This window comes from Onychostoma macrolepis, chromosome 20 (genome assembly GCF_012432095.1).
Source record: "Onychostoma macrolepis isolate SWU-2019 chromosome 20, ASM1243209v1, whole genome shotgun sequence".
Lineage (NCBI taxonomy): Eukaryota > Metazoa > Chordata > Actinopteri > Cypriniformes > Cyprinidae > Onychostoma > Onychostoma macrolepis.
Window position 1 is genome coordinate 27,923,799 of NC_081174.1, and position 21,027 is coordinate 27,944,825.

Sequence of the window (21,027 nt, forward strand, 5' to 3'; positions counted from 1 at the left end):
TTGGTAAGATTTTTAATGTTTAAGAAAAAAGTCCTCTCTTATGCTCATGCTCACTGTCAAAAATACAGTGAAAAGAGTAATATTTTGAAATATTATTACAATTTAAAATAATTTATTTTTATTTGAATATATTTTTAAAATGTAATTTATTCCTGTGATGCAAAGCTGAATTTTCAGTCTTCAGTGTCACATTATCATTCAGAAATCATTTCAGAAAGTTTTTTTTTTATATATATATATATTTTTTTTACAATTCTTATTTTAATTTAGATAACTTGCTGCATGTAAATTTCATTGGTTTTTCACTTATTTATCCACTTACGAGCTTTTTAGAATATTATGCAAACTTAAAATATTTTCTAAGATAGTCAGATGATGACTAAATCACTCTGCTTTCTTGCTGTAACACATATTATTTGTTAATAACTCACAAACACTTAAAATACTTTACTAACAATTTTTATTGAATGACAAGCCAATTATATTTCCGAAATTCACTTTCACCAAAATTAATTAGAATCAAAAACATTGCAGTTGAAAAAGATTGAACACTGGAGCAAAAAAAAAAAAAAGAAACCACTGGCTGATAATAATAACAATAATAAATCTGATCCAAACCTTCCACCCAGGACATGTGTAACCACTTTTCCACAAAAGCATTTGAAAAGAAGAGAAAATGAAAAATCAAAGTCTAGTTTTATCTTTTAAATACGGGTAGATCCTGTAACAAATCAAGCCTGAACTGATGGAGCAGTGATGGCATTTATGCACCTTTAACCTCAGGCCCACTGCAGGAGTTCTGTTGGATTGAACATTTATTCAGTCTGTGGAGAAACTAACAAATCAACAAATAAAGACTTTAAATCACAGATGAACTCACACTTTCCCATAATAAGCAAACTAAAAAGAGATGCTGCCCCAAAAAAATAAAACTGCTTAAAAATTAGTATATTTCTCAAAGTCAGAATGATATATGACAGCTTGAAGCTCTGATGTGCGATCGCTCTCTCTTCACTTGCAGTGAATGGGACTTCATTTTGATAAAATAGCTTTAACATAAGTCTTTATAGAAATAATATAGACAGCTAAACACATCAGTCTGCAGTCTGTTCATGTGAAACAATCATTCTATCCTTCCAAATAACAAGCGGAACAGATTACAGTAATTAACACACACACACATTCAACAACCACAAAGTTTCTCTCACAGGAGCGTATCTTTTATCAGTTATAGGGGCTTGTGCTGTCATTTAGTATAAATACAAGAAATAAAGCAAAATAAACTGGGTGTTTTTTTTTCAAAATGATACTGAACAAGCTTGTATCAAAAATGTACACGCACTGAAAGACAATTTGGCCGCCAAGCATCAATCGCTTCCCAGAGAATTCCCTGATGCACGTCCACTCCCGATAAACTTCAGGTTACCCGCGGCGACTGGAATAAATCGCCGAGGAAAAGCAAAATGTCAGGGGCCGGAGGATCTGATGTCAGGAAGAAGTTCTGGGTCCCTGAATTTACAGGCAGATTTTACTCAATCAGCTTCTTGGCCTTGAAGAAGCGGCGCAAGTAGAAGACCTGCCACGTGGCCAGACCGATCAGACAGCACATGGAAAAGATGCTAAAGTACAGCACGCGTGTGTTGGTGGACTCTGCAAAACACGACAGAACGTCAGAGCTCATGTTGATACGCTTACCAGTCACCTTTAAGCTGGAATTAAATTAAAAATGAAAGTGGGATGTTTTGTTGGTTCTTACCGTTAGTATCTCTCATCTCCTCCTCTCTCTTCTTCATGTAGGCAAAGTCATTGACAATAGACTCTGAAAGATCTTCCAGCCGACGAAGTTCTACTTCCAGGGGCTTCAGTTTTTCAACCTTGGCAATCTGAACAAATGAAGAAAAACGAAAGACTGACTAAACAATCAACGCAACAGTGGAACAGTAGGTGTAGATAATCTCCAAAAGTGACAGTACACTACTATTCAAAAGTGTGGGGTCCAAGTAAAGACATCTAGACTATTATAAAAGACTTATAACTCCAATAAATGTTTTTTTTTTTTTTTAAGTCAAAGAAACCTAAGAAAAATGTATCATGTGTTCTACAAAAACATTAAGCAGCACGACTGTTTTCAACATTGATGATAATCAGAAATGTTTATTGAGCTGCAAATCAGCATATTAGAATGATTTCTGAAGGATCATGTGAAGACTGGAGTAATGATGCTGAAAATTCAGCTTTGCATCACAAATTATATGTATATAGTAGAGTTGTTTTAAATGGAAATAATATTTTACAATATACATTTTTTTTTACTGTATTTTTAATCAGATAAATGCAGCCTTGGTGAGCATATAATAAACATTTTAAAACCGACCCCAAACTTTTGAGAAACTGTTAAGCATGAGAAATAAATGCATACAAACCTCTTCATAATTTTTGGCCTCAACACCATGCTTCATGTCCAAGTTGATCTGTTGGTCAGGCACTCTTCCAGTTCCTAAACAGAACAAGAGAGTAAAAGTCAAATGTACAAATTCAGAATTCATAATCGATTTGTATCATCATACCATCATAATATCACCTTAAGCTGAACATATGTCAGCAAGGTGCTATCAGAAAGTCTGCAGATGTGTCAAACACTCACCCATAGGTGACTTGCTCTCGAAGCACACCTCAAACATGTCATAGTCCTCTGTGGTGAAGGCAAACTTGCCTTTGGTTGCATCTTCTTTCACATAAAGGATGTGTCCGGAGGAGTCTGTGATCTAACAGGGTCACAGCATTGGATATTCAGTTACAGCCTAATAGGTTTATTACAAGGCAGGCCAATAACATTATAATTCAATTAATATTTTATGCAACACTGATTAGTAATGTTTACTTATGTTAATCCATATACACTTTCTCTGTATGCGCGTGTGTTAGTAAGACTGACGTGTTACAACTCGCGTGAATGAGATACGGAGAAAACACACAAACTGCATGTATATTTATACTTTAAACGCTTTATGTTTCTACATAAAGGCTTAGAGTCATTTATATAACTCATTTGATTATTTAACCAGCTGAATGTTATTAAAAATGAACTATAATGACTAATTAAATCACCGTCCAACCAGGAAGCGCCATGTAGCACTAACATAAGGCCTTGCGTTTAAACTCACAGAACCGCTACAATCACCACGAATTAACTTAAAAACTCCCATCAAACGTAAAGTAACTGTTGAATACAACTGTAACGACTGTTTGTGCGGATATTTAAATCGTTAATCCGGTAGATGTGTGGCGTGACGTCACCTTCAGGTTGGTTTTAGTGTTTAGCTGCTCGCTGATCTCGTATTCTCCGGTAACGAGCACGTCTTTGTGGATCTCCTCCCGTAGACACTTTCTGACGCGCACCGGCAGGTAGAATGAGATCGACACGACCGACTGAATCACAAACAAGAGCGAGAGCGCGAGCGAGAGCACACGGAACCGCGCCATGACGAGCTGATCGCTCCACTACTGCAGGCCCGGATCGAGCTGCGCACTGCGCCTGCGCTCTGACTCCGCGCAGGCGCATGCGCACTGTCTCTGCTAATCTAGAGCGCCTGCTTGTGGAGAACACACGTTGCACATGTACAAAAATGTTCTACAGAAACGTCCACTTTTCTGTCCCTAGACTTTACAGGAATATTACAATTGAAATACACATTAGGGTTACAATTTTTTATATTTTAAAATGAAACAATATGTTATTTGAACAATAACACCTTCTTGAGCCATCAATGTGGCATAATTGTGTTTTTATTAATTATAAAGAATTCCAAGTACCTCAAAACTGCTTGTCCCAACAGCCATGTACAGAGGGAAAGTGCTTTATTTTGAGGTCAAATACAGGATTTTCTACCATTTAAAATATAAAAGTCTATTCGTAACTATCAAATATATGATGTAAATGGCATTAAAAAAAAAGCCAAATAAATATTATAGAAAAATATATAAAATATTATATTAAATTATAATATATATTATATTAAAAAGAAAATATTATATAATATTATTTAAAAATTATAAAAAGATTTTAAAAATCATTAAGCTGTCATTTATGTGTATTCATGAAGTCAAAAGGTAATATAATAATGTGGTAATTAAATAATTTAAATATATAATGAAAACAGTGGGTTACCGCTTAACAAAAGTCTTTTATTTTGGAATAAAAAATCACACTGATGACATCACTTGACATCCTCCTTCCTATTTTCTAAAGATCTATGAAAAAAGGGCCATGTTTAGTCCACTGTTTCTTTTCAGTTATCAGAAATTTTCTCATTTATCTCATGATTTCATTTGAAGCTTTTAGTTGATGTCACTGGTATAACCTATTTATTGTTAGGGAATTGTAAAAAAAAAAAAAAAAAAACTATAATGCAAATGGTTTAATCTAATTAATTTAGTGAGTATACCATGATTGACAACATGTGGTTTGATACCTTGCAGCAGACATTTTGTAAAATGCATTTTCATTATTTTTCTGTAACTCTGACTACATGTGCTGAAAAAAAAAAAAATTAAGAAATAATATTTCATAAAAACTTTTAATATTGCTAAAGAAGGTAACACCAGTGACATGTGGTCTTGAAATAATTGCACAAAAAAGCTAAAAAAAATAAATTAATTAAGCTGTCATTTATATGTATTCATAAAGTCAAAAGGTAATCTAATAATGTGGTCTAAGTTTAAATGTTAAAAAAATAAATACATTTTAAGACATCTTGCCATACCAAAAGTGGACGTTTCTGTAGAATGACCCTTTTATTCTTTTACTTTTTGAGACATTTTATGCATTCTGAAGCAAGGTCCAGAACTTACCATGACTTAGGCAAAATAACCCTATTAAGTAAAAAAACGCAACAGGTATTCAGTTTGTGGGGGCAAAATAATGCTCCTGTGAAGTTCGTTTTTGTGTATTTTTATGCGGATGTATTTAAAGCTTCAGCAGATACTGTAGTGGCTTGTAGCTGTGAGTTGTTGAATGTTGAATTAAGTGTTTTTTAATGGGAAAAGACTCAAATAATCAACGTTGAAAACATGCACTGTGAAACAACTGTGGCTGAAGATTTTATTTTTAAGTGCTATGATGTTGTGGCCATGCATTATTAACAACTACTTTCGTATTTATTTATTTATTTATTTAATAGGTAACAGCCATAAATATTTGCATTTAATTTCCTTCCCATTAATGAATTCAGTTGATGTATATGAATAAATGGACAAACACTGTATGTATTCTGGTTAGAAAAGTGCCCTCATCAAGGAATAAATACTTATCAAATATAACATATTTCTATTTTCATATTTTGTTGCACTATATCTTTGGTCTCCTTGTGAGAGGTTTTGCCATATTATTAACATGCTCAGTCAACTTTGAGGAGATTTGGTCAGGATCAGACCAAATAAGAAGTCAGACCTGTATTGGTTTCGGAGATTACTTTAATACGGTGCTTTAAAAGGTTAGTTCGCCCAAAAATGAAAATGTTGTCATTAATTACTCACCCTCACTTCATTCCAAACCCATAAGACATTCGTTCATCTTCGGAACACAAATTAAGATATGTGTGATTAAATCTGAGAGCTCTCTGACCCTCCCATAGACAGCAATGCAACTGCAGGGGCGTTGGACAGGGGGTAATAGTACAGAGTAACAGGGGCCCTGAATGTGATTTTGAGTGGGCCCCATAACAAATTCAGTGCACAGGGCCCAAAATTCCTAGTGAAGGCCCTATGCAACTGCAGTGTTCCCAGAAACGTAGCAAGAACATCGGTAAAACAGTCCATGTGACATCAGTGGCTCAACTTCAATTTTGCGAAGCTACGAGAATAAATCAACATAATCAGCATTGTTTACGTTCAGGAGAAAACATGCGCATGCTGAATGTAAACAACGTTGATTACATTCTGGGGAAAGCACGCACATGCATCGTGGTACTCTCCAAAATGGCGAAAAGACAGTAACTCGGGGAGAAACTCTGTAAAAATGTAATTTTAACTCGAAAAGACTGTAAAAATAATAGTAACATTTTATCTGTTTATTAGCAAATGATTCACGATCTGCTCCAAAGTCCCAATCTGAATTAAATGATTTGCATAAATTAAAATTACAGTTTTTGGAAGTACCATTTCCAGAAGTAAAAATGAACAAATCATCTTATAATTTACTGTGAAAACCGTAAACTGACATTCCCAGAATTCTTAATAGTTTTTATTATCACATAGGCCTACATTAGGGTTTTATGTTACAAAATATGTAGTTTACTTAATGTGTGTTCATGTGTGTTACCAAGAATGTTTTTTATTTTTTCAAATTTTTTGTGTTAATGACACTGTGCACCTTAGTATTTACCTCAGCTTGTGGAACTTTAATTTTTCATTGAGCTTTTTCTTTTGTTATTATGGTGGTTGCCAGTTGAAACAGATTTTATTAGCAGTGTGGCCTTGATTTACTTACTTGATTTAAATTGAAACACTTACAGATTGTGCTGTAAATTTGATTTCTTTTTACTGTATTTTCTGGCATATTCAGGTCTTTTTTCTGTAAAAATTAAAGGATTTTTTTTTTTTTTTTACATTGATGTCTTTGTGGACTTTAGATCATGTGTGGCGTCATGCGATTATATACAGACAGCTGCTCATGTTTATTACTGCCTATATCATTGGGTGAAAGGCTGTCTTGTGTAAAATTAGTGTGACATCTGCCTACTATCAATATCCAGTAGTGACCCTATATTAGCTTTTATAAAGGTGTTGTCATCTAAATAATCAGGCACTCTTCTCGTGCCTTAGTTTGGTAATTATCCACCAGATGATGTAGAAAATGGCGGTGATCCAACCGTGTGTCTCTATCAGTGAGAGAGCAGTGCATTATGGTCTATCTTTAGCCTGGATTCTCTCTGCCTTTTTTCCCTTTTCTCCAGCTTTTTTTCCTCTGCTCTCCAGCATACGTTGCCTGTCTGTTTCCTCCCCTGGGCTGCAGCATCGACGCAGGTCGGCGTCACCGTGTGCTAATTTTACTGCTGTTGATGCTGATGGTGAAGGCAGCGCACCTGCTATTTCTGTCTCTGCCTCTCTCTGGGGCCTGCCAATTGTATTAATAGACAGGGAATTATTACATACTACGTGATTTCACGTCAGGGCCACTATCTCCCTGACTGGCTGTGTCTGCTGTTAGAGATACAAAGCGGTAGTTTTGAGCTTTTACTTTATAAATGCAATGCTTAACGTTTTATTCAGCCTTTTGGAATTGCATTTTGTTTTGTCAGTATCTTTCAGTTCTCCATTTTTATCATTTTAATAGCCACTGACTGAATTTAACAGTATGTCAGCATAAAAAAGGAAGAAGATCTTCACGTTCTTGAGGTTCAAGAGTCACTTGTTGTGTGCAAGTGTGCAACCGCGATAAGCATGAAACGGGAAGGAAGTGACCCAAGCGTAATGGCGTGGTTGCATCACAGTCTCTTACGCACATGAGCAACATCATTTCCACTGTAATTTCTTAGGGCAGCAATATAGATAAAATAATATGGTTATTGGTTTAGATTAATGTTGACACATCTAGGATTTGCACAGACCCACGATTTGGTGTTTATCAGTACGTGTGATCACCAAAAACACGCAGAATCATAGTCTAAACATTAATAGGAAATCTTAATGCCTCATCCATCATTAAGGTGTGGTTTGAATCATATAGTTTATTCTCAGGCCAAAACATGACCATGGAAAGATTGTGAAACTTAGTAGTCTACCTGAACTTAGTTATATATATATATATATATATATAATTTTATTCTTTTTTTTTTTTTAAAGTAGTATTTATTTGATCAAGCTTCCATTTAAAAAACTGTACAATTATGATATATTATTACTATGATATATTATCTAGGTAAAACGACATTTTAATTAATAAAGTTTTCATCACTTCAAGAGTGAGTGCTGCACCTTTTTCAGTTGATATGGCTTTTTGATTGACTTTTGTTGGTAGAGCACCTCTTTTTAGTAACTTTTGTATATTATTACTATCTAAAATATATTTATGTTATAAACATCTTCAGTGTCACTTCTGATCAATTAATGCATCCTTGCTTACTAAAAATTTGTTTAAAAAAAAGTTAATGAACTATACTTTTGAATAATAATGTACTTGAGACATGTTAAGTCCCATCAATAAATCTTGCTAATAACGCAACACACAATGAGCTCACGTCAACACAAACGAATCATTTTTGGTACATTTAATATTTATTGTGTCTAGTTTTGCAAACAATTCGCAAGTTCACATTTCAGTACAAAAATAAAAATCCCATAAATTAAACAGACTACGTTTTCACAGAAAACTTCATACTTGGACGTTAGACCATTTAATGCAATGGTTGGGCAGCACACATTTGAGTAAATAAAATTCACACATTCATAAATCAACCGTAAAGGCAAAACATATCAGTTCTCTATTGCTCAGAAGAACACACTAATACAACAATTCAAATCTAGCACCAGTAAACTAAAAAAAAAAAAAAAACAAACAAACAAAAAAAAAAAACTATATTATTAGTTTAACTTAACATTAACTAGATCATTAATGCGAAATCAGTTAATCCATGCTTATCTTGCTACATTTGGCAGGTATGTATGGTTCAGATAAATATAGGAAGCAATTACGATTGCTTGATAGAGTCAGTTCCATAGCCCTGCAATACCAGATTATATCAAGTTGTGTGTCAGAAATAGAAATTCTAAGTGTCTCTAGTGAATTCTCAAAGAGTGAGGAGGGTTGGGGAGTTCAAGGAGTCGGATGATTGGTCGTTGCTGCTGTTGCCCCGCCGGTGCACAGGCCCACAGCTGGGAATGACGTCGTTTTCTGGGTAGGTGAACATAAAGGAAGACGTATAGGTGGTGCAGGACGGGGTGCAGGTGACGACGGGCGTGCAAAGGGGCTCCAGGTCATTGTTAGCGGCCGTGTAGAGCGGCTCCCAGTCTTGAGTGTACAGAGAGCTAGACAGGTCCACGTCTGGGACCGAGCGAGCCGTCTCCAGCTCGACTTTGGCCAAGAGCTCCAGAGACTCCTCCAGAGAGGGCTCCAGGTCTGAGATCTTCACCGTGGAGCTGAAGCTGTCGGTGGAGGCCGTGCTGGAGAACAGCGAGCTGCTGGAAGAAGTCGTAACCGGTGCGTTCGCTGTGGAGACCACTGAGGTAGTGACAGTGTGGATCTCAGGGACCGAAGCGGAGGAGATGGGGGAGACGGAGCTGAAAGGGATCTTGCAGATGGGTTTGTGTGCGGCGAGGATGAACTCCAACCTCTCTTTCTCTTTGAGCAGGTTGGCAATGTCGTTTTGGAGAGTGGATTTCTCATCTTCGAGTTGGTCAGTTTCCTGTTTTAGAAAACACAAACGTTGTTAGATTGACAGACACTAAACATTAACTTGCATAGTATGCTATACAAAGCGTCTTCACAAAGATCTGCGATATACTTACAATTTGCAGCGTATCGGTGAGCTCTCGCCTTCGGTTGCGGCATTTTGCAGCAGCCATCTTATTCCGTTCACGACGGACTCTTTTCTTCTCTTCCTCTTCTGGAGCAAGCTGTGGAAGCGATAACATGGAGATTTTACTTTCTGAACTGTGTAAACCAATAAACGGATACAATAGGTGCACTGGATGATCAATCTTAAAAACAAACTCAGTGCATTGTTTACCTGCTCAACTCTGGCTCTCTTGTTGGAGTTTGGGGACTTGGCTCCAGTGACCCTCATTTTGTGGTAAGGGTTTGGGTTGTAAGAACGAGCTCCGCCGTTGGAGGGAGCCACAGATGAAATCATGGGCTGAACCATCCACTGCAGGTCTGGGCATGAGGAGATCGCGGTGACGGTTGGCACGAAAGAGGCACTTGAGACACTCAGGTCTGTGAACTGAAATGCACATAAGAAATAATTTAATACAAGCCAGATATTGTAAATTATTGAAACATTTATTATTATTATTATTTTTAATATAATGTCACTTATGAATAACGCTGATTTTTATTTAGAACCTATGTGTTACACATTTAAATGATTACTAAATTTGAACACTTTAGCTACAATAAATACACTACAAAATAAATGTTTTAAATTAATTACAATAATTGCCTTAAATACCTGAGTCTGGTTGAGCGGATAATACGAGACGCAGTCGCCGCTCTCGCCGCTCGGCGACGCCGTGCTGCACCGGGAAGACGCGTCGCAGTCGGCGTTAAGGCTGGTAAACATCATCTTGTCCAAAGTCGAGAAGCAAGAGCTATCCAGCACTAATATATCCAGAAAGTTAGAAAGGTTTCAAAAGCCTCGGTCTGCTAGCTCCCTGCTCGTCTGCTGTTCTCCTTTCTGTCGGTATCCAAAGTTTGACTGCTGAGCCACAGCGCTCGCGGAGTTTATATGGCAGTCTGCCCTTGACGTCAAAGGGAGGGCGGTGCCATGCTCTGCCAGTGTTTGCATAGAAACCTCCGAAAACACGTCGTCAGGAACGCATTTTGCTGGTTACACACTCAATACTCATCTAATGCAAACTTTTAAGCTTAGTACATAACAAAACGTTTGTTAGAACGTTCGTAGATGAACATTCTAAATGAAAACGGAGTGGAATACATGACGTTCCATAGCAGGGGATCCCAAGACGTCATTTACCTTATATGGAATACATCCTGAAGAGGCGGAGTGTTGATGGGAAACACTCTGTGCAGTGTAAAGCATTATATAAAGATACTTCGAGAAGGCTTCATTGTTGTCATAAACAACTTATAAACTACAATATTTACAGCAATATTTAATTATGCAGTTTTAGTGTCACCGTATTATTACATTGTATAAAAGCATTTTGTGCAATTAAATTCATACAGTGTAATGCTAAACCACTTAATCCAAACCTCAAATACCTTTTAGTAACAGCTCACGTTCAAGCTATGTTTACCTAACACTTCATGTTAGTTTTCATACTTTCTGCGAAGCACAGAACATGGATGGCCTCGGGCTGTGGTCGTGCCTTTGCGCAATAAAAGGCGTGTCGGACGAGTAACATACAAGCACGCTGTAATGCAGTCTGAGCTGCCTTCGCACGTTTAACGAGGGAATCCTTTGTAATAAAATGCTGAGTTGGTTTCTTAGCAGTGAGTTTGGCTTCATTTGGACCAAACAAATAATCAGATGATTTAAGATTTCAAATGGCCAAATAGTATATTAAGTCTATATAAAAAAATAGACATTAAAACGTGTGTCTGTTTGTGTTTGTGTGTGTGTGTGTTTGTGTGTGTCTATATATATATATATATATATATAGCCTATATATAGAGAGAGAGGAATAATTTATTTAATTCTTTATATATTTAGTCCTATATTTGTATTTATTTATCAATTTATTTAAGCAACTGGGCCGCACAATGTCTATTTGGATATATTTTCATGATATCGGTACCATGACCGAAGCAGGTAGTTTTGTTATTGATTAACAAACGAAAATAGCTCTATCAGCGTTCCCATGTGATGTCTGCTGCTCTACTTCTGTGTTCGTGTTTTGTTTGATCTTCCGCGTTGTCAAAGCGACGCCCCTCCCACTGACGTCACTGCAACCCGAGCCTCTGCAAATAAACTCTGAAGTTTCGCCTTTCACTGACGAAAGTCTGTTCTCTCTATTGACAGTAAATAAACAATGCAATGATTGTCTCCACTCTAGGGTACTTTAAAAACTAAATAGCAACCTTTATTTCATTAGAAATGTCACTGTCATCCCCCCAAATTGAACAGGAAAATGTGTCTGAGATACAGGACTTATTAGTTACTGACAATAACTGTTTACTGCAACTGCTCCTAGGTCATTGCACAGAGACCTTTTCCATTTTTAATGAGATTATTTTAAAGCGGGATTTCAAACATTCTGTCAGAAGAGAATAATAGTGTTAAAAAAATTACATTGTACATGCAATCAATCTCAAGCTGAATATTTAAAATGCTGGGATAGCTATAACTATTCCTTTAACCAGGTTGACAATTTTATAATTTAATTAGCCATTGCCTTGTGCTCAAGGTCATGAGACCACAGTGAGTTTTTAGAATTAATCTTTACACTTATCCAGTTATTATCAATCATTTGTTCACTGTGCAAAATCATGGTAACCAAAAGCTGTGATTATTTTTTATCACCTTGTGACAAACCTAACAACATGTGTAATAATAGATCTGCTAAAAAATGAAAACATGCCCTTGAGGAATTCACATCCTTAAAAGATAATGATGTCACTGTGACATCATGGTTTTTAGGTATGATGTTTGAGAACAGTTCAATAATGGCTTCCTCAAGGAAGAAATAACAAAACAAAAAAAACTATATATATATATATATATATATATATATGAAAAATATTAAAAATATAATTTATATCAATTTTTAAAATATATTAAAAAAAATTTTTTTAATTAATATTTTGATTAAAATAATAATTTAAAAATATTTTGAATTTTATTATTTTGGTAATACGTATTGGTTTTGCGGAATGACCCTGCATACGGCCCTTTTCCCTTTATGAGAATCACAGATCAGAAACCAGAGGCGGATCTGCCGGGAAACACTTGGACAGTGGACAGAAGGGAGGCCCCACTCACACGCCCTCGAGTGAAAGCAGGATTACCTCATCTGAGCTATGAATAGAGATTTTCACACAGGTTATGGAGAAGAACAATGGCGTTTTCTACCATTCCGAGTGAGAATTAACGCATAGAAAGCCTTTGGGTTTTTGTGAAAATCCTTAACATGATAGAAAGAATAATGTCTGCCAGCAGACAGTTATGAAATCGACAACTTTATTATAAAAAAAGCTTACAACACATACTTAGATAATTTTGGCTACTTGGCGCAGATGTCGTCATAAGAATGTCATTGAATTAAGTGTGATATGATAAAAATAGGCTGTGCCGCAGTAGAGCTGCAGCGAGAGGCTCCACACCGGATGTGCCATATATGGTCAAGAGACGCAGCTCTCTGATTGGCTGCTCACATTAGCGACAGGGTTGTTGCTGGAGCGCTCTGAGTGGGAGATCCATCATTGTAATTGACAAGGGATAAGAAAAATCACAGTTTTTAATAGAATGGGCGCGGTTGAAATATCACAACAACAGTTATTTCATTGTTTAATTCTCTCTTATCCTTTGATTTTCTCGTTGAATAACACATGATGTCAAAAGCAGAGTGTATTTTTGTTATTTTTGTGGGACAATCACGCGCTTGCAGATGAACCATCTTATATAGAGAGCTATAAATCTCTATAATATTCATAAATCGCAACCTCACTCAGTAATGCAAAAAAAGGGGCTGCAAACAAGGCACGCAAAATGACGTATCTTGTTCATTCATGTGAAAGCTACAGCGTTGTAATTGAACAAAATCACCTCGGTTTACGCATCGGACGCTTTATTTGAATGCCTAAAATGTTGCATCAAAACGAGCACTGTTTTGAGTCAGGCATATCTGTGAAATGCCGTATATATATTTGGCTCACGTTTAACTGTCTCCCCTCCGGATCAGTGGTACAGTCTCACAGATTTCATTCATAAAAATCTGCCTCACTATAAAGAGAAGCATCGTTGATGGCTGGTGCCTCCTAGCGTAGTAACCTCAATCTAGATTTTTTTTTAAAAACCCTGAAGAATAGCATTTGGTGACATTAGTCACATATTAATCTGGTTCCCAGAATCTCCTGGAGCGATCTAGCAGAAGTGATGCCTAAAAACGCGAGTGTTTCTCAGGTGTCTGCAGAACAGCTGCTGCACACATCAGCTTCTGAGATGAAGGATACGCAGGTACAATCAATTGCATGTTTACCTGGAATGTAACCTAAATGTACTATTTAAAAGAGCTGTGATTGATGATTTATGTTTATGTGATGATTTACTTTTTCAATACAAACAAATGATTGCTGTAAGTTGTATTAAAATGCAATTTTGTTATGGACCATATATGATGAACACATTTGCGTGCTCATTCTCAGAAGACAGGTATTCTGAAGGATGCTGATGCTCCCTTTGTTCCAACGGTCACTGCTGTAGCTTCAGCTCCAGATCTTAAGTGGATGGTCCTGTCGACTGACATCTCTTCAGTGTCGCCCTGCAGACACGAGAAAGCACAGAGCTCATCTCACTCCACAGATGCCAAACCGGCTCGAAAGACCTTCACTGGCCGGAGGAAGGGGGTGAAAGAACAGGTAAATACCTATATCATATATATGCTCAGCACATCAATTAGATTTTTGTTTAAATGCTTTTCTGAAGAAATCCACATTCAACTGACTGTAGAAAACATATATCAGTGATAATACTGTGGTTCCATTAAAAACCTTTAACATCCATGGAACCTTTCAACAGCACAAAACGTTCTTTATAGTGGAAAAAAGGTTCTTCAGCTTATTAAAATGTTATTTTATGGTTCTTTTAAGAACCTTTGTGTTCTTTGAGGAACCTAAAATGATTCATCTGTAAACATCCTCTTTATTTTAAGAATTTAATTTGAAGTAAAACTGGTCTATGCATGCATGTCTTATAGCGGTATTAGCCATTAAAAAACACATATTGATGATAACTGCTTTATAATATTCATATGGCTTTAAATCAAGTGCATTCCATTGATACTAATTAAATTTAATTTTGATTTATAAATGTAATGTTATTCCTGGGAATCTATATAAATCTATATATATATATATATATATATATATATATAGATTATTTGACCCTGGACCATAAAACCAGTCATAAGTAGCACGGATATATTTGTAGCAAAAGCCAACAATACAGTGTATGGATCAAAATTATTGATTTTTTTTTTTATGCCAAAAATCATTAGGATATTAAGTAAAGATGATGTTCCATGAAGATATTTTGTAAATTTCCTACCATATCAAAACTTAATTTTTGATTAGTAATATGCATTGCTAAGAAATTCATTTGGACAACTTTAAAGGCGATTTTCTCAATAGTTTTTGCACCCTCAGATTACAGATATTCAAATAGTTGCATCTCAGCCAATTATTATCCTATCTTAACAAACCATACATCAACGGAAAGCTTATTTATTCAGTTTAATAAAATGTACCCTTATGACTGGTTTTGTGGTCCAGGGTCACATATATATTTTAATATGAAATGTATTAAAATAGAAAACTGTATTTTTAAATTGTGATATTTCACAATATCACTGTTTTTATTTTATTTTTAATAAAATGAATGGTGCCTTGGTGAGCAGAAGAAGACTTATCAAAAAATCTTGATTATTCCAAAATATACATATAAATGTGCATGTGTTTTTTATTTTAGCTTTCCCCAGAGGAAGAGGAGAGAAAGAGGATCAGACGAGAAAGGAATAAACTCGCAGCTGCCAAGTGTCGAAATCGCAGACGAGAACTAACCAACAGCCTCCAAGCTGTAAGTTTACAAACCACTATATTCTGCAATCGTCTTCTTCAAAAAAGATAAAGTTGTGCATGATATGATTATAATCTGCATGTTTATAGGAAACCGATAGTCTCGAGGAGGACAAAGCAGCTCTGCAGTCTGAGATCGCCAGTCTGTTAAAGGAGAAAGAACGACTCGAACTCATCCTCTCTGCTCACAAGCCCCATTGTAAACTCACGGAGGAGACGGCGGAAGAAAGTGAGGAACAAACCCAAGCCCAGGAGGAGCAGATTCAAGTTCCCAGCACCTCCCCAGAACAGGTGCCCACCTCCCCTCAGCAGGCCGACCCCACAAGCACTGCGATCTTTGGCGACTCCGACGTCCTTCTGTGCTCCAGTGCTGAACTGGGCGCCGCTGAGGTGGAACCGTACATCGATATGCGAGATGTGTCCATGGAGGACATTAGCGAGGTGATTGACAGCGGCGATGACATGGATCTGTTAGTGCCAGATATTGACCTCACTAGCTCTCTGGGCCTGAGTGAATGGGAAACCCTGTACATGTCAATGGGTGGTGGGTTGGAACCTCTCAGCTCGCCTACATGCAGCCCCACCTGTAGCAGCACCGACGCCGTGCCCGTCTTCAGCTTCAGCAATGCAGATGTGGAGAAGCATGACAGTGGGAAAGAGAGCAAATCTAATGCAGCCAAAGAAATCTTGACGACTTTATGAAGCTTCTGGCACATCATTCTTATGAATTAAGGTTCCAAAATGGGGTTTCCACAGTGATGCCAAGGTACTTTATTGGCATGTACCTTTGGTTCTTGAGATGATTATATGTTCTTCACACTAAGAACAAATGGGTATTTTAATTACTGTTCACTAAAAGGTTCTTCGGGGAACCCAAAATAGTTCTTCTATGGCATTGCTGTGGAACCCCCCTCCCTTTTGGAACCTTTATTTTTAAAAGTGCAAAAGAACCTTTCAGTGAACAGTAAAATGTTCTTTTCTAGACATCTATCCATGGAAACTTTCCATTGCACAAAAGGTTCTTTATAGTGGAAAAGGGTTCTTTTCTGAATTTGATAGGTTCCATGGATGTTCAAGGTTCTTCATAGAACCATTGATGCCAATGAACCTTTATTTTTAAGTGCTGTTTGCTGAATGGTTCTTCTATGGCATTGGTGTGAAAACACCCTTTTGGGTTCCCAAAGCAGTTATTCATTTAAAAAAATAATAATAACAAATAAATAAACAGAACATTTTAATATTTCAAAGATTCTTTTTTTCCCACGATAATAACTTTTTGTGCAGTGGAAAGGTTCCTTGGATGTTAAAGGTTCTTTATGGAACCATAAATGCCAATAAAGAACCTTTATTTTTAAGAGTGAAATCATCTGAGAAAGAAGGGTGAGATGTGAAATATTGTTGATGAACCGAAAAACCCTCATAAAATGCTTTCATAAATGAGTCTGACATGTTCAACATTTACAAAATATAGTGAATGCTGTGCAGTAGATGTATTGTGACCCTTACATCCAGTCAAGTCACTATAGTCACTGTTTGTTTCTTCCAGATGTTGACATTGTTGAATATGTTGTTCATCCTGTGAAAGACATGCTTTTATGCACTTTTGTACCATGTAGGTACGTGTAAATGTATCAGTTGCTGTGGTGATGTACAGTGCAGTCCGTTACACCGTGTCTTTAGTGTGTGACTAACTGTTTTTTGGTATTGTCCAAAAAAAAAAAACAATCTGACCATGGTGGCAAAAAAATAAATAATAATAATAATTATGCATTTTTTTTGTTCTTCCTGTTTCCTTTTCAATGGTCTGGCATGTTTATAATAAACAAAGAATAAATATCAAAATTAGGAAATGTGTGAATTTATTTATTTAATAAGAGTGAGGCAGAAAAAGGCAGAAATTTAAAGCCTCACTTGGAGTTTCTTTCATTTGCATGCACGAAAATGAATGCATCGTTTCGAATAAAAATAATCATTCACCCTATTATCATTCCATGAATTTCGCGATCCATCTATTTCTAAGGTATCTGTGGAACAGCATTCACCCACGATGATTTGTCCGAGGCTGTTGTCACGGTCGGAACGTTCTCTCTACGCCTGGGACGCAACGTAAAGCGTCTGACGTCACTACGTATTGGCACGCACGCATTCTCTCTCGGTTGTACTTCCGTGCCCATATTTGGCAATGAAATCGATCTGTTGTTCTGCCTCTATGGAAACAGCAGAGTAGTGTTTCACCAATGAAAGTTTTCCCGGAAGATCTGGTAGAAAGAGAGAGAGGAGCGAAGCTCTCGGTATGTTACAGGAACTGTTTTTTCAGGACTTCATTTGGGTAATCAACGTATATTTTAAGCATGTACGTACGTTCATATATAACGAACAGTCCGTTTCTTATAAAATTGCCTCTGCTCTGTTGTAAAGTTATAATACTTTCAATGAAAACATTGACTAAAACACTGAGTGCTGTTCATTTGAGCATTTAAACCTGATTTAAACTCATGTTTTTTGTTGTTGTTGTTTAATTAAGCACTGCTTATAACAACTAGCTTTAATTATGGCAATGCTTGTGTTATTTGTGTTTGATTACCTGCAGTATACAGTGAGTCCAGAAGTCCAAGGCCATTAGTGAAAACGCTTCTTTAATAATAATTAAGAATGAATTAGTTCAATAATAATTCAAATATTTACTTTAGATTGTTTAATCAGAACAACAATTTTAGTGAGAAGTTGAACTGAAAAACTCACTTTGGCAGTGGAACAAATGTGACCAACTAACTTGTTAAATATCCCCATATTTCAGAAGAATGAATTTTCACTTGGAAAGAAATACTGTTTAGAAACAGTATTTGCAGTTTTAGTATCCTTTAGTTTTTTTTTTAGTTTTAAATAAAAATGACACACACACACACACATATATATATTTCATTATGATCTCAGACAGTTGAACCCTGCTGTGTCACATGACACATTTCTTTATGTTTTCAAATAATTATTAAATAAATCATTATTAGTAGCCTATTCCACAATTGCTTATATTATAACGTGGCTCAGTGTTCAGCCATAGCATTGCTCAGACTATAATTCAACACTCAGACGGACTGTGATATGAGCAGAATGAAATCTGTCTTCTGCTGCAGGTGAAGCTCTGTTTCCCAACAAAAGCACCTCAATATAGAGACACACTGCTCATATCCACACACCGCTGCTGCTGCTGGCAATGTGTACAGTGTGTTCTTGGCACAAACACAATGTAAACATCTCATGTAGGCCACTTTGTTAAAGTGCAAAAGGATTAAAAAAAAGGAACCTGGTACACTGACAGACAGATGATGGTCAGTCAATTCACGTTCAGCTTTTGATTAGTCAACATGTGCCCGGCTAATGATTCAACTGGCCAAAATAAAATTATGTCTGGCAGGACTTCCTCTTTTTTTTTTTTGCATGATTCAGGTTGCAGATTTTTAGCATATAGTGAAGTTTATAGTCAGTCGGATATCTTGTGTGCCGGATGTTCTTTGTTTTTCCTCTCATATATTTGACATAACATTTTTCAGATGTTGCTGCAGATTGTATTTATATCCACAAGCTCATTTGTATTAACACAATGATTAAATGAAATGTTGATTCTTTATACAGAATCACAATGCAACTCATTCACAAAGCAACTTGCATGCAGAGACTTTATGAATCCACCATATTTTGCTCTAGGACGTCTTTTGCAAATAAAATCGACAGTAATTTATGAATATAAATGTGGCAGGTTGAAAGCACTGCATATTACTGTTAATGCAGCATTATTTTCTGTTTAAGTGCATGAATAGTGAATACATGTGCATCGGCCATAACTGATTTGTGATTGTGCATTTCCAAATGACTGCATTTCTGATTATATTATATTTCCAGGGTCGGAAATGGGCTTGTGTTTGGAACAATGTCTGGTTTCTGTTCGGTTTGAGTTTATCATTGTCTTGAGTTTATTAATATGATCGTGAAATGCAGAAGTGTTGCTCATCAGGATTTGAATGTGTGCGTACAGTCATTGAAGGAGGAATTGAGCTCTAATCATATCTCATCACGTTTTATGCCTTTTTAACCTTTTGCCTTTGAAAAAAGGGTAGAAAAGTTTGCATTTCTGCACTTTTGTGTGATAAATCTTTACAAAGAGACGCATATTGTGCATTAAATGTAACTAAAGACTGAAAAGTCCAGGCCTTATGAATCCTGATGACTCTTCCGATGATACAATAATGCTGTCGGACAATAAATGTAGAAGAGGAAGTTTGTCTGTGTGTCAGAGGTGAGGCACAGAGGTGATTGTGTCTGCGGTCAGTCTGTCTGTGTATTTCAGTGCATGCCAAAATATCCAGGTTGGATTTTTTAATCATAAATACATATAAACCATACTCATAGGTTCAAAAAAGAGATGCTCATAAAATGCCCATTTTATTGCATGGATTTCTCTCTCATATGTCTGTGGGTGCGATCAGAAATACATTGTGTGGTTAGTCTTTCATTATTGCAAAATTGTGGAAATTATTTTTTTATTTCAGATGCATTTAGTTATATGGTCCAACGGCCGGTTATACGGTTTATTTGACCACAGAATGCCATGACTGACCAATCAAAACCAAGTATGTGAGAGAGCCGTATATTAAGATGTTATGTCTACACAAAGCAGCTTAAAAAGTCTTGAAGTTTGGCTCAAATGAAATAAAGCAGATACTGAAAGAAAATGATTTTTCACTGCAGATTTTATTGGAACTGATAACTGAACTGCAGTAATGTTTAAATCACTCTAACTTAAAGACAGTTAGTAATAAAGTCATGTACTGCTAAGTTTGCTATGTAACAGCTATAGAAATTGGACCTGTAAGAAACTGAAAGCATCCTGAGTGTTATACAACAGTATAATGAGTGCCGTTAAAGGTATTTATAGTCATATTGTCTCTTGAGGGTTTGTCAAATGCACAAATATCTCGATATAGTATTTTGACATTTTAGCCACACATGAAATGAATGTCGTTGCATAACAAAATGTCAAAGAATGTCCCTTTATCTGTGCTCAATTGATACAAACTTCACTTTTCAAAGACATTTTGCCTTTTCCCGTCTTTTTCATTATATTTGTTTTACTTTTAATCATCTTAACATTAAAGTGTGAGCTCAGGTTCAAACAGGTGTTTTAGCAGAGAAACCGCAGGTGCAGTTCACACCTGTGCTTCACAACCACAAACCGTCACAAGTATTTTATCTGCATTTTCAACACTATAGTTGGTTTTTATCACTTTTGAAAAGTTTTCTGCTTGAAGCGCATTTGTGCTTTGTTTCTGTAAAATAAATGCCATTCGTTTGATATTCTGTTATACAAAGACTTCCAGTCTGTATTCTATATTCTGTACTGTATTACACATTCATTTGAATATAAACATCTTTATTGAATATTTGTAAAGTTGATATTTTATTTTGTGACATAGCCTGGGTTTTCAAATTGAGGGTCATGAAAAAGTTTCAAGAAAACCAGCGTAAAATAACTTAAATAAACAAATATATTTGATTAAAAC

General features: G+C 36.2%; 3 protein-coding genes across 6 annotated transcripts; 1 reads left to right on the forward strand and 2 right to left on the reverse strand.

Moving 5' to 3' along the window:
- Nucleotides 1–443: 443 nt before the first annotated feature.
- tmed10 (transmembrane p24 trafficking protein 10) lies at nucleotides 444–3,568 on the reverse strand. Its single transcript, XM_058755049.1, has 5 exons — nucleotides 3,298–3,568; nucleotides 2,645–2,765; nucleotides 2,424–2,497; nucleotides 1,757–1,883; nucleotides 444–1,650 (listed from the first exon to the last, which is right to left on the reverse strand). The coding sequence occupies exons 1-5, from the start codon at nucleotides 3,481–3,483 to the stop codon at nucleotides 1,529–1,531; spliced, it is 630 nt and encodes a 209-aa protein (XP_058611032.1). The 5' UTR covers nucleotides 3,484–3,568; the 3' UTR covers nucleotides 444–1,528.
- On the forward strand, nucleotides 1,836–17,319 carry si:ch211-153j24.3 (protein c-Fos). 4 transcript variants are annotated; one of them, XM_058755047.1, is made up of 4 exons: nucleotides 1,836–1,940; nucleotides 14,151–14,254; nucleotides 15,363–15,470; nucleotides 15,560–17,319. In XM_058755047.1, exons 1-4 carry the CDS (start codon nucleotides 1,892–1,894, stop codon nucleotides 16,169–16,171), a joined length of 873 nt encoding a protein of 290 aa, XP_058611030.1. In that variant the 5' UTR covers nucleotides 1,836–1,891; the 3' UTR covers nucleotides 16,172–17,319. The 4 variants fall into 4 exon arrangements, with proteins under 4 accessions (XP_058611030.1, XP_058611031.1, XP_058611028.1 ...); XM_058755048.1 differs by having other exon boundaries at nucleotides 1,863–1,940; nucleotides 14,042–14,254; XM_058755045.1 differs by lacking the exon at nucleotides 1,836–1,940 and adding an exon at nucleotides 12,555–13,853 and having other exon boundaries at nucleotides 14,042–14,254.
- Nucleotides 8,253–10,425, reverse strand: fosab (v-fos FBJ murine osteosarcoma viral oncogene homolog Ab). Its single transcript, XM_058755044.1, has 4 exons — nucleotides 10,167–10,425; nucleotides 9,726–9,938; nucleotides 9,505–9,612; nucleotides 8,253–9,401 (listed from the first exon to the last, which is right to left on the reverse strand). The coding sequence occupies exons 1-4, from the start codon at nucleotides 10,278–10,280 to the stop codon at nucleotides 8,787–8,789; spliced, it is 1,050 nt and encodes a 349-aa protein (XP_058611027.1). The 5' UTR covers nucleotides 10,281–10,425; the 3' UTR covers nucleotides 8,253–8,786.
- Nucleotides 17,320–21,027: the final 3,708 nt, after the last annotated feature.

Excerpts from the sequence above, each read along its gene's own strand:
- si:ch211-153j24.3 (XM_058755045.1), top strand. The coding sequence starts at position 13,773 with ATGCCTAAAAACGCGAGTGTTTCTCAGGTGTCTGCAGAACAGCTGCTG. Across the intron at positions 13,854-14,041 it reads CTGAGATGAAGGATACGCAG|AAGACAGGTATTCTGAAGGA; the intron begins GTACAATCAATT and ends GCTCATTCTCAG. Across the intron at positions 15,471-15,559 it reads TAACCAACAGCCTCCAAGCT|GAAACCGATAGTCTCGAGGA; the intron begins GTAAGTTTACAA and ends GCATGTTTATAG.
- tmed10 (XM_058755049.1), bottom strand. The coding sequence starts at position 3,483 with ATGGCGCGGTTCCGTGTGCTCTCGCTCGCGCTCTCGCTCTTGTTTGTG. Across the intron at positions 2,766-3,297 it reads ACACTAAAACCAACCTGAAG|ATCACAGACTCCTCCGGACA; the intron begins GTGACGTCACGC and ends TGACCCTGTTAG. Across the intron at positions 1,651-1,756 it reads GGAGATGAGAGATACTAACG|AGTCCACCAACACACGCGTG; the intron begins GTAAGAACCAAC and ends CGTGTTTTGCAG.
- fosab (XM_058755044.1), bottom strand. The coding sequence starts at position 10,280 with ATGATGTTTACCAGCCTTAACGCCGACTGCGACGCGTCTTCCCGGTGC. Across the intron at positions 9,939-10,166 it reads ATCCGCTCAACCAGACTCAG|TTCACAGACCTGAGTGTCTC; the intron begins GTATTTAAGGCA and ends TGTGCATTTCAG. Across the intron at positions 9,613-9,725 it reads AGAGAGCCAGAGTTGAGCAG|CTTGCTCCAGAAGAGGAAGA; the intron begins GTAAACAATGCA and ends TCGCTTCCACAG.